The 13,467-nt window shown below is 37.1% G+C and overlaps 1 protein-coding gene across 1 annotated transcript in view; it reads left to right on the top strand.

The window, feature by feature from the left end:
• The first annotated feature begins 872 nt into the window (after positions 1-872).
• RORB (RAR related orphan receptor B) overlaps positions 873-13,467 on the top strand; it is a 47,125-nt gene continuing 34,530 nt past the window's right edge. The window contains exons 1-2 of the mRNA XM_018085838.1: positions 873-957; positions 12,872-13,011. Coding sequence (XP_017941327.1) covers positions 873-957; positions 12,872-13,011 — 225 coding nt within the window. The remainder of the gene's footprint in view (positions 958-12,871; positions 13,012-13,467) is intronic.

Genomic DNA, 13,467 nt, shown 5'->3' with positions numbered 1-13,467 from the left:
AGTTCAGCTGCAGTTTGAGAGGCCGTGGTGCCTGTTGGTCTGCTTTCCTCCTCCTCCCCCTGAGGGTGCCATGCAGTGACGAGCAGTGTCTGATAAATAGTAGCCAGGGCCCAGCACATCAGTGTGCCTCTGTGTAACTGCCGCAGCGTTTTTCTTTCAAATGTTCTGCCACTTTATTAGGGTCCTGTCGTTGTTCAAGGATGAGCTTCCAAACCATTGGAGCAGAATAATCCTTCAAAACCTGGCCCGTTTTCTCCCACATTACATGCCACTCATGACTATCCACCCTTAGGGCAGATCTCTCAATAACCGTCCTTGACTCTAAGTGTGGTGTGACTGCACTGAGGAGATCTGGCTGATTTAGCAACAAGAGCATTCTTTCCTTAACTATGCTCAGATCTGTTGTTATCTGAACTGTTGGAGCCCCATGTTGGGTTACAAATTAGGCTGTAATGGGAATGGTACTCCCCAGTTTAGTGCTCCCACTGAGGTTCTCTAAACAACCTGGTGCTCGCTCTCTCACCTGCCCCACTCCTTCTCACAATCCCCCCATCGCAGGCTGGGAAGTAGACTTGGAGGCACAAAAGGCAAAGACTGTGAGTTGAGATAAAAACAATTTACTGGAAACAGCAGTGAGATAAGACAACAGTGACAGCAACAATACTAATAACATACTGCACAAGATTCATATGTGATTGCTCAGAACCGGCGTTACCCAACCTCACCCTCCGGCTCAGAACTGCCACTACCTGGCTGCTCCCTCCACCAGGTTTACTTGACAGAAAGGAAGCCCTTCTCCCTGGAAGAGACTCTGTTCCCTCCTCCTTCAGCAATGACATGAGGTGGTATAGAATAACCTCTGGGTCCTGGCGATGCCCCCTTCTAGCTACCGCAAAAATTCGCTCAGTCCTGGCTGGAACCAGGACAGGGTGCATCTTGTGTCTGCTCTTAACAAGAGTAAGGCAGGTAGACGGAAGTGAATCCCACTGTGCCTCCCTCATAATCTCTACATTTGTTATCTCTAAAGTGTTGGCCAAGTTGTCTTTGGTTTAGCCATATAATTTTTACCAGGCCTATGACCCAAAAAAAATTTTATCTGCAACAAGCTGAAGGACTCGCTGAACTATCGAAGTGCACAGGGTGGCTTCAGCAGACCATTTTCTCGAGTATTTGTAGTTTCTCCAAAAAGAAGTAATGGCTTTGACTACCTTTGTCTTTCAGGAGGATGTTCTTAATTTTGTGGGGTTTTTTAAAATCAGTTTGTGTACAACAACTTTTATAGCTTATTTTCTTTCTAAATTACTGAGATAAATGTTTACATTCCTCATTTCCATAGTTAATCCTGTGATTGCTTGTGTTATAAGATGCTATTAACTGCTGAGCAAATTAGAATGATGAGAGAATTAACTCATTTAGGTTTCCATAGTGCTCATTGGTGTCAAGCTCCTGCCTTTATTATCTCAAAAAATTATATCATATTACAAAAATCTATTTTCTGTTGAACATCATCAGGCAGAAGTGAACACAGGCAACAGTTAAAAAGAAAGCAAAGCATGATGATCCCTTTTATTCATACTGCCTGTTGGTTCAGGCTATTAAGCCAGCTCATAAGAAAGCTTCCTGGTCAAAAGGTAGCTAGCAATGCAGGGATGTTAGAGCTTGCTTTAATCTGTGCTGCAGATGAGTGTAGTTTTCATTTTATATTTGTTCAGCTCCTCTAATTATTCTTCAATGTAGGGTTTTTTCAGCTGAGAGTCAGTGGGGCACATTTCCAGAAATACAAACTTACAGCTGAAAACTATGTTGTATCATTATATTTCTGTAAGAGTTAAAATAATGCCATTTTCTTCTGAAACTCGGGTCTCACTACAAAATATGAACATTGCCTAAGACTTCTGCATCCAAGTTCTGCCTGCCCTGATGCCTGTAGAGGCACAGCACACCCAACAGGACGTTTCCTATTAGGCTGCTAGTCAAATGATAGTTCTTGACTTGAAGGTCAGTGTGTCTGGAATCATTGCTCAGTACCAGTTATATATATAGTACCAGTATATATCCTGCATAAGAAGGGTCTGTAATATTTGGCAACAATCTATTGATTTCTTTCTGACTCATGCAGAAATAATTTTCATTTACACAAATTAGAGAGGCAGAAGAGGGAAAAAAACCTCTTAAATGTTGTTAATTTCTTTTGGCCATTTCTTCAATCCATGATTTTTATCTGAGAGGAAAGTAGTGTGTCTAATGGAGAACTGTAATATTTTATGGAACAGTGAGACTTAAAGACCTTGTGAAGCAATCAGTACTTCAGCAGAGTGAAATGCTGTTGCAACAGAAGGAAAATTATATACCAGTTATTTACCCAGTTAAGAAAAATTATGCCCCTAAACATCAAAGGCTTCCATTAATGAAATAATAGAGAGAGGCAATTCTTATTTTTTTACCAAGCCAGGGAATTCATCAAAATGCAGTAGGTCAAGAATTTGGGACTTTAGGATTATAATCCCACAACAACATGTGTAGCCTATGTGACTGGTTTAGGAACAGACATTTAAAAGTAGCTGTGTAATGTTTATGCAGATTTAAGTGAGTTATCATAAGTAATTAACTCATCCTGTTTCTTACTATCCTTCAAATAATGTTTTCCTAATTATTGGAAAAATATTTTTTCAGCCTGACTATTCCCATGTATTTGTTTGTTTTCTGTACTTTTCCTAATCTTCAATAATTCTGCTTATCTTCATAAACTTCAGAACTCTCCCCTAGTATTTCCTCTTGCATTGCTTTCTTTTGTTTGAAAATTCCTCAACTGTTCTATCTAACTAGAGCAAGCATTCAAAGCAAAGTGGCTGAGATGGCAATTTTGAACTTTTTTTTTTAATAGTGTGCAGGATTAACAGTCTTCTGTATGTAACAGGCTTATTGAATCTTGAAAGTTAAGTCCTCTGTGTTTTATCTTTGGTGTGAATTCCAAGGGAATGAATATGCATATAGCAGGACAGAACTGTTACAATCTGAATCCCTTATTCCAACAAGTCGTTTATGCAAAGGTTATGACAGAAGAAAATGGATTAGTGAGGAAAGGTTACCTGAAAATGAAGTAACTTCACAGAGCTCTTCCAGCAAAAGAACCTGGGAATGTGTAATGGGGAGGTGAGGGGAATTCTGTCAAAACACAGAAAATCCACAAAGACTCAAAAGGGAAAAGTGAATTAGTGAGAGGCAATGCATTTAATGTATTAGCTGTCTTGTAGAAATGCTCTCTGCCTATGCCCTGTTTTATTTTGTTTTGTTTTTTGTCAGAAAGCTTTTGTAAATCCTGCAGTGCTTTGTGTTCAGCTGTGCTGCATTTGGTGCATAACAGCCACTACGTACCTTTGCAGGTGTAACCTATGAATCAGGATGCAATTCTAGCCATTCTAGCAGCCTATGGGGGAAAAAAATTAGTAGTTACAGGCTCTGAGCAGCTCTGTTAGAGATTGATACTAATAGCTTACCCCTAAGTTCCCCCTTACTGCACAAACTTAGGGCAACTGGGAATCAATTGATACTCCTTTAATGTAATGGATGTTCAGTGGGGGCAATTCAGACAGGTCTGTCACATGACATCTAAAAACACTGGAACAAAATTTACTTTTTAGCTCTAGCTGCAGGTAGGGGTGTCATTTTGCAAGATGGGTGGATGGGTGGTTTATCTCTAGTAATTTGACATCTTATGTCTACTATTCTAATATTCCATACCTTATATTATGTCTGCAATGAAAACCGATGGCAAAGAAAAGCTGAGATTTATTTTCAGAATTTACAGAAAAATACTATTTTTTAAACTATTGTACTGGAATAAGAAATCCATTCCACATTAGCAGAGTATCAAAAGAAAATATTGTTTCATTACTTGGTTCCTCCAGCACTCTTCTTCCCTTCCTTAATGAAATGGAACAGTCTGTGCCTTTATTACTTCTTCCGTTTAATCTTGTTAATGCAGTCTGTTAAGACTCCACTTTTGCAACAGCACAGGTGTAACTATGAATAAGTAGGCTAGTAGGAAGACTACTCTTCTGCTCCTGGAAGTCTTATTTATTTACAACAAAATGTGTGACATTCAACCTAAAATAAAACCTGATGCAACTGGTGAGTTGAAACATTTTTATTCTTCACTTCACTGGCAATATGGGGCATTACAGTGAAAAATAAAAAGGGAAATATTAAATCTGCCATACCAGGTGTACCTTTGAGACAAGTGCACTTGAAGTTTTACTAAGATCAGTTCTTCCTACTGTGTTTAAAAAGATGGCAGATTAAATTGGTAAGTAGACAGTTGGTAAGTATGACATTTTTTTCAGACGGCAGCAGATGCAAATCCAAGAATATCTCCAGCTGATTTAAATGCTTTTCAAAAGATGGGGCAAAGATTTTAAATAGGAATGTGCAAAAGTAAAAATCCACAGTGATGATCAGAAATATGAAGAAATTCAAAAAGCTCTAAGAAGGCAACATCAGGAAGATTTCAGAGTCATTTCAGGCTGAAATCACTATTATTGTTTGATTGTTGTTGCCCATATCTCCTATAGTTTTGCATTTTAGAAGTTATATTGTGTCTAATGTGTGGGGGAAGGTATTGCAAGGAAAGTGATCCAGGGAAATGTATTGAAAATGGGTTTTTTTAACTGTGATGGCAGTCACACAAAGTCCCAGACAATGCAAGTTAGATCCTCATTTTGCAGCATTGCTATAATCCTACCTGAGTATGTTGAATTACTCATCATTTGCCTACTGCAAATCAGAACCAAAATCTGTACCAGCAGAAATACAGTTCCCTATCCCTTCTTTTCCTTTGGCAGCCAGCTTGATGATTTTGTGTCTTAAAATTTAAAAAAAAAAATTAAAAACAACTCCCATTTTTAAGAAAACCTTTGCTACTGAATCATGTTCATTCACAAAAATAAATATATAAACTATGCTTATGTATTCTTCCCTCTCAACTTTTCCTTGAGCATTGCAATTAGCTATCTTGGCAAGAAGCTTTAAGCTGTAAAACATTTAACATTAAAAGCTGCATTAATTAGTGGTTTATCAGTACTGCAAATATACAATGTATATTTATATATTTTACATATTCGTATATAAAATGCTTTGTGTTTTTAAGTTGCATCATACCCTGTGGTTCACCCAAGTATTGTTAATCAAAGTATATGACTGCAATAGTCAAACCACCTAAAATTTTTCTGAAGATATCTTGCATAAGGTAGTCAGAAAACAATATAATGAAGCATTTTTAATTGTAATGGAGAAATAAATTTGTATAGAAATTCCAGAAATTAGAATCATTCCACAAAAAAGGAGTGTTGAGGGTCAGGATGAGAAAAAAGCAGGAATTGACAAGAATTTTCCTTCTCGATGTGCAAAATAACCCTTTGTACTCCCCTGTTATGCCATTTCCACATCTTTTTCATAGTCCACATTCTGTGGTGCTTGATATTCCATGTGTAGGTCTTCCTGAAAGTCCTTTATCTTTTCTGTAATTAAATGTACATGTTCAGGTGACTCGGTGTATACACTTCCTCACTGGTTGGTGCTAGGCTACCTTTTGTGATTAATTTTCAGTATTGGAGCAATGAAATCTCCCAAGACTGGATTTCCTGAAATGTAATAATTGTGATATTTACTTGCTACAGTAAGTGATGAAAAGTCATGCTGTGGATGTAATATTTGGGAAAAGCTGAGGATATATTAACACCCATCCCACATGATGCTGCTGTTTCTTAGCTCTCCATCTCAGGTGTTGGTGCAGCCTTTATCATCCCTTTGTAGCAAGTGCTTGAGAAGCTGCTTGGAAAATAAACATTTGTAGAAGAGGAATTAAAGAGGATTATACTTCAAGCCTCTGGTTCCAGAGGCTGGCTTCAGGCTCAGTTCAGTGACAATTGTGTCATGAATATTCAAATTCATCCATGTCAGTTGTCTCTGTGCGGAGTCCTGAACAGTGCAACAGTCCTCATTCCCCTTGAAAATTTTGCATGGCGTAGAATTCTGAGTTGGAGTGTTACTGGGAGTACAGGAAACTGTGGACATTCAAACAAAACCGTGCAGGTAGGGTGGAAGGAAAACACTGAAAGATTGTCAGTGTGCTGCAGCTCCGATTCCATAGCAAAGAGTTGGAGAAGAGGATGCTGCCACAGATGGAGCTAAGAATAACCACTACACCGTCCTTCCACTGCAAGATGAAGTAAGTTTTAAGTTCATTTCCATCCCACTCCAGCAAGCAGTAACTCTTGGCTGGGTGAGGGGAAAGATAAGGTCATATTGATCCCACAGCCTTGAAAACAGGAGGTATTCACAGCACGTTCCTGCCACACCTTTCTCTGTGCTGCTTGGCTTTGTAACTGTACAGCAGAAACCTGTGCATATCTAATGTAAAGAGTTACCACTAAGTGTACTGTAAGAGTATCACTAAGAGTACTCTATAACCATTTCAGCCAGCTTCAACAGGCAAAATGGACTGGAAATATTTATCATGATATCCAAGCTTTTCCTTTGCCAAGTTCATTAGTTCATTTATCCATTAGGGAAAAAAAATTAGCTCTCTGAGTAAGTACAATTTGTCCTGCTAAATGCCTGATATATAGTAAAACATTTGAAATGAAACATCCACAAATTATGACAAACGCTTTGGCAGGGTAAATACTAAGTATAATTTTCATAGGAAAGACCTTTGCATATGCCAGAAAACATGGTCATCAGTACTCAGCCATCCTGACCAGCTTACGTAAACACTAGCTAAAGCTGCTGGAGATTATTTGCAGAACATTGGATCTGATGAGCTCAAATATAAGATAACTTCAGTAGTATATTTGGGATTACCATAATAATCTCTTTAGGGAAAGTGTGTAGTATCAGCAGCTTGAGTCTTTGAGGGAAGTAGGAACTGTACAGCATTTATTATATACTTTCCCTGTATATTCCCTTTTTATTATAATTTTTATTATAATCTTTCCCTGTGAATAAGGCAAGTTTCCGAGCATTTTGTGGGGCCCAAGACAAGGCCTTGATACTTTTATTAGATAACTCTAATTTAACTTATCTATTCAGCCCAAATCATCAGACTAACATGGTTTTGATGTGTCATAACTTGTTTTACTATAGCACCATCCTTTGCGGTTACACACATAACTTCCATTAATTTGAATTACTAGGGAAAAGTATTCATAGATTAATATAGAGAATTCCATTACGAGAGACAATGAAAATAATTCTGTACAGATTTACGTAGTGCTAGGTGAGCTGTCAAAGTTTACTGATCCTTTGACACTTCCTGACCTCTTTGAGCACAGCCTGTCAGGCTCAAGATTTGAGCCATAGCTTCTGACAAGGGAACCTGAGTTCTGTCTTTTTGGGTCTGGGCAGTGGGCTGTACTTTGTGTTAGTCATCACTGCCCAGCAGAGGATACAGGCAGTTCTGTTTCACTTCTGCTGTCTTCCTTGCCTGTGAACCATCCTGAAAAAGTCCAGGACAGCCTTAAACACTTGTGCTTCTTATGCACTTCAGCCACTCTGCCTTATCCAAATTAAAGAAACAAACAAGCTGTTAGGTAGCAATTTCTGCACCTTTGGCAGGTTCCTAACCTTTCAGTGTTTCGTTTAGTGCTGCACTGACATTCTTGGCAAAAAAGCTGCACAGTATTTACCTGGAGTCCAGGAAACTGCAAAACCACCACTGTCTTGTAATAATCCCATGAAAATCCAGATTTTCTGTTAATTCACAAGTGGTTTTAATAAATTGAAATTATCAGTTCCACAGGAAATAAAAAAATACTTGTGATCCAAAATATATCCTTATCTCACTGCTTTTCAGACTCTTGTGGTTCTTTTGCTTACGGCTACCTTTTCTTCATGGAGAATCATCCAGCCTTGCAAATCATGCAGCTTTTCTAGTTGATTAGCATAGTGAAATTCACCTTGGAGCAATTATCTTTAACTTGTTTTAAGCTTGAAGTCCTTTGCTCCTATCTAAGGTGTGATAGAAAAGCTAGGGGTCCAAAAGCATTTCTTTTAAAACTAACATATCCCTTGGTCTATTAAAAGATATTACATCTATCTGAAAATGTCATCTATATTCTTGGACCATCACAAGCATAACAACTTTTTACTTTTCATAAATTGTTAAATAGCACTAGTCCATTAATTCATTGTAGTTACACTTTGGAAAGGAAAGAAACAGTATTTGAACAAAACATTTTTTCTTATTTTGGTTCGTATCATGATGGGAAAAGGTTGTTATACTGTGCTCATTTTTTTCTTTATGATTTCACCTTCTCTGTAAGGGGAGGTAACTATGCATACCATTCTTTCCAGACTTGTTCCGAAACTACTGTGTAACAATAAGATACAAAAAGGTCAGATAATATGAGCGATTTGGAGATTACCTTTGGCTCATGCAAGATATCTTCAAAGTATGTATCTACAGTGCAGACATAAGCATATTTCTTGATATGCAAAAAGGCTAATATATAGCATGTAATTTTAAAACTTCTAGTCAGTCTACAGACATTATCATGCATATTTCTAAGTTTTTATCTTTCAGTAAATTTTAAATGCACACAATAATGATGCACAGAGTAACTACATAAAGTCTTTTCATGAAAAAAACTTCAGGTTTTAAAATATTTTTTTCCAATAGTCTTTAGAATAGCTGTGCAATAAAAGGCAGAGTTGATCTGTAAGAAGAGTAAATATACAATTCAGGTTTTTGGCGGTTTTGTGGTCTGGGGTTTATTTTGTTTTGTGGGGTGAGTGTTTGGTTTGGTTTTGGTTTTGGTTTGGTTTGTTTATTTTTCCCCTCACTGGAAAGTCATAAAAGAGGAAAGAGAAAAGAAAACATATCACCAGATAACCTTCCAAGTGACACTGATTGTAAACTAAAAAAACTTCCACTAAGATTGTCAGACCATGAAAGAAATCACACATGGCAATTGCATGTATTTATGCAAGAAACATTCTTTTTTAGCAGTAATCTGTCCCACTTCTGTTTTGAGCCATGGTCTGTCAGATTTCTCAATATCAAACTTCACTTACCTTGAAATTTATGACAAGTTTTTACATATCACATACAGATCACATCTAATATGCTTGACCCATGAGACATAAAGATATACAAGAACTTCTCCTTGGAAATTTGTACATCTTTACTAATGAGGTGTAGGACTGGCATATTTGGGAATCATCAACTTTGCTGTACATGCAGAGAGTCTTTGTTGCTCTAACGAAGTTTAGGTCCAGACTCACTGTCAGAGTTTAATGTATCACTGTCCAAAAGTGCTAAGATTTTATGAAAACATTACTTTCCTGGGCGAATTGCACCATATTTGCTTACTCTAATGGCTCATTTGGGGTATGTAGACAGCAAATGTGTCTACAGACACACTAATTAATTATGTGGTATTAATTAACTTGCCGAGCTATTACTAACAGTATAGGTCTCACTGCATGACATTTGACAGAGTCTGTAAACATAACTAGTATCCTCAGCTGTATATTTTCAGGTTACTAAATACAAAGCACCTGAAGTCTTGCTGCGAAACCACAGAACATCTAATCCAGCAGCAAAGGGGATGGCAAGATCTAATTGGCAGTCTAACTCAAAGTGGAAACTTCTATTGACAGTAATGTGCGAGGAAAAAAGCATGTCTTACCAAGGTCAGGATAAAAAAGGTAGAGTTGGCAAGTAAATAAAAATGCCGAATATACTTACTTTGAAATCACTAAGGTGTAGAAACCTGAAAGTGAACTGGGCCAATCTAGCATTTTTTGGAGAACTCCAACTTAATGATGATAGGAGGGAAGCAAATGTCTTTTTTCTCTGTCAGTTCTCTGATTAGCCTCAGTTTCCAAGTGCAATCTCCCCTGGATCAACAAATTATACAGAGGACTTCCTCTTCAAAGTTCACGTCCATCATGCTTTAGTATCCTCTTTTGATCAAGAACTAAATATTGAAAGCTCAAGTCTTTTTTCCCCCTTAAACAAAAGCTACGGGTCTGGGAGATTATAATCATATCTCTCCCAACTGAAGTTCCTCAGCTATAAAACAGAAATTATATAAAATTTGAGGTTTGTTTTTTCCTGTTAGACAATATATACATGTGAGTGACAATCCCCACAAATACACATCAGACACATTAGCTGCCTTGTTGACTCTTACCTTTCTTTCAAGAGGAATTCAGAAAATTAACAGTGACAGTATCAGTTACAGATTCATTCCTAATTTCACCAATATAACAACTTTTGTAACCTGATTATTTTCCTCCTTTTAGGATAATAAATTTTTTAACCATGAGTAAGCTTTTTGCTGGTTAAAAAAAAAAAAAAAAAAAAGAGAGAAAAAGCATCTCAGTGTACTTGGTTTGAAGATGTTATTAATTACATATTTGTTCTTATCCGAGTGTTCATTTCAAATGTGTGAGAAGACCTTGTGTTTGCTTCCTTGATAGAATTCCACCCTACTTCTTGTTATCCTGAGAGAATGAATTAGGTTCCAGGTGGTACTCCTGTCATTTGTGGATTATTATTACTGGTCATATAGAATTAATCAATCTCCATTGTGGCATTATAATTTGTATAGTGTCATGTAAAACTGGAGGTAGTTCACAGCCTTAAAGAACTTTCAACTTAAGTGTAAAATAAGAGATGAATACTGTAGGGAGATGACCCTGTGCTGCTGAGAAAAGAAGCTACAGCTGGTGATGGGGAGCAATCACAATGCAGCATGTATCCAAACATAAATGTTTTGTTAGACATCAGGGCAATGGTGGTTTTGCAGGTTCTTATCTGACATCTTAATGTGCTTGTTGAAAGATTGAACTAATAGACTCAAGTGGAGTTTGATTTGAAAAGAGGCAGGAGCCATTATTACTCATTTTATTAGAGTTGATAGGGAAGAAGGCAAGTGGAAAGACCTTCGAAGTGGAGCTAAGTAGTTTTGCACTTATTCCTTCCTCGTGTTTAATACATTCAGAGAAAATAAGTTCTATTCCTGTGCTGCTGAAAGTTATCATTGTGGCGACTCCACTATTGTTCGTTCATTCCTATTTTGCCTTAATATTCAGAAGTGGTACTTAGTCAATGCATTTTATATATGTAAGAAATTCAGAAGAAAGCTGCTTACTTTATAATAGCTATAAAGAGAGTTGGAAATATTGGTCGCTAAACTGTTTGTTGGTGTAATACATGAAAGAAAGAAGAAAAAGAACATAAAATTGCATAAACAAAGATGGAATGTTCAAAAGGTGTAGTAGCCTCTGACAATTATTAAATCTGCAAAAGAAATGGTACACTCAGTGTTAATTACAGTATCTCAAGAGGCTTCTGAGAATACAACTGCTTCATTTTTTATCTGGCCTTTAAAATCAATGACTCAACATTCTGAGATTGTTCTGCTGCTTTGTGAACAAAAAGAAATGGTTACAAGACAGTAGCAAAGTATACTTTTCCAAACTTACTCAAGTGCTTTCTGTGTTCTAAAGATGCTGTCTTTGCTGTAAGCAATAGTAGCAATTTCCCAGATATCCTTTAGTTACTAATTTATAGAATGGTTATTTATGAATAAGTGTTTGAATCAACTGATGACTTACATCAGACTAAAGCATTTTTTACATATTATTTGAAAGCCAGAGCCTTAGTATTTTGAGACATGGTCCACAAATACTTACCATGAAGGTAGAGATTATAATTGCAAGTCATGTATGAAATTATTGATTGCTTACAGAGCTAAATGCAAGAGTGTCACAGGATTGATTCTTCTCTCTCTGTTCCCATCAGAGTTACAAGTGGTATATGCAAGTCACATTAAAAGTACCTTCATTTTTTTGTTGTGTTTTGTCTTGTCTTGTCTTTTCCTCAAGATCTCCTCACATTCTCACTGCAGTTCTGCCTCTGATATTGACATGTCTTTTAAACTTGTCAACATAAAGCAGCGCGTGGTCCCAGAGCTAAGCCTTTCTCCCTCCCCGTGACTCTCAAGCAGAGATCTGAGAGCAGTTACCCAACTAGCCTTTCAAAACATCAGTGCCTGGAGGCACATGTTTAAATATTTTTATTATCTCAGTGGGGATAAGGCATAGGAATTTTTGAGCAGAATCAACCTGGCAACATTTCCAAAGAACTACAGATGCTTCACTGTAAGGAGTTCCCTCTATATGGGATTAGAAACAGTTTGAAAAGTGGTTTGCTTGCCTAAGCTTTGCCTTGTACTTGATAAGAAACAGCATCTCAGGAAACTGAGCTCATGGTGGTGAACTAAAGTCTCTTTAGCCATCCATGAAAGTCTTTCTCCCTGGGTTCTTTTGGGATATGCTGTTCCAAGGGAATAGTTGCTTGACTTTCCAAAATAGAGGGCCTGCTAGCATTCACCTTGTGCAGTTTACCTTTCTACCATCTCTGACAGTGGTATTAGTATCTTTATGTCTTGAAGCCATAATCTGAAGGATGTGAAAATTTCATTACCTCTTACTTTTTTGAAAAATGCATCAAAATATACCATGTAATTCTACCTGATCAAAATGGAAATGTGTAAGAAAAGACAATCTAGATTATTATTCAGGATGTCTAATGACTGTCATTAGCAAAAATTATTATGAAATTAACTAGTAAAAGAATTTTTTTAAAAAAGCGAAAATGAGGAAAAACTTACTAATTGTGAGACATCTTAAACTTTTGAAGTTTTGTGGGATATGGCAGAAACTACGTAACATGAAGCATTTAAAATTTGCCACACCAAAACATTCAGAAATACACATAAAATACAAAGCAGTTTTATATTGTTAGGGGTTGACCTAGTAATCTGCTCTCTAGCTCTAATTTTCAAGATTTTCATTTGAGAGAAAAAGAAATGGAGTTATGTACTCAAAATATTTGTCTTGTTTTCTTTTTCAGCACAAATTGAAGTGATACCATGCAAAATCTGTGGTGATAAATCCTCTGGAATACACTATGGAGTCATCACATGTGAAGGCTGCAAGGTATGAGATTTTAAAACAGCATACTCATCAGCATCTGCATTAGCCTCAGGCGTCTCTGTACAGTAATACACTCTTACATACTTTCAAGCAAGTGGTGCCAAAGACTGTAAAGCCTACTGCTGATAGAGATGCATTTCATGCCTAGTTTCGTTAGATGCTTTCTTTTTTGTCAGATAGACTTAAGAGCTGCCTCCTTGTTTGAAACTTGAATTAACTGCATCTGATGCGGTGTAAGTGCTGATACCAAGGCTGGCAACTGCAAGTCACACCTGTTCTAACTGAAATCAGCTTGAGAGATGGATGTCTTATCTTGTTTCCTATACAACCTATGTAGCATTAAAGTTGGCACATTATTTCCCGTCAACATCTTAAGAGCTTACAGGTGTTTATTTGGTCCTGGTTTATCCCCTTTGCATTCTTTACAGACCAAATTGCAATCCCCAAAGGTTAAAATGC

Source organism: Manacus vitellinus, unplaced genomic scaffold (genome assembly GCF_001715985.3).
Source record: "Manacus vitellinus isolate BGI_N305 unplaced genomic scaffold, ASM171598v3 scaffold_9_pilon, whole genome shotgun sequence".
Lineage (NCBI taxonomy): Eukaryota > Metazoa > Chordata > Aves > Passeriformes > Pipridae > Manacus > Manacus vitellinus.
This window is presented reverse-complemented; position numbering and strand designations above follow the sequence as displayed.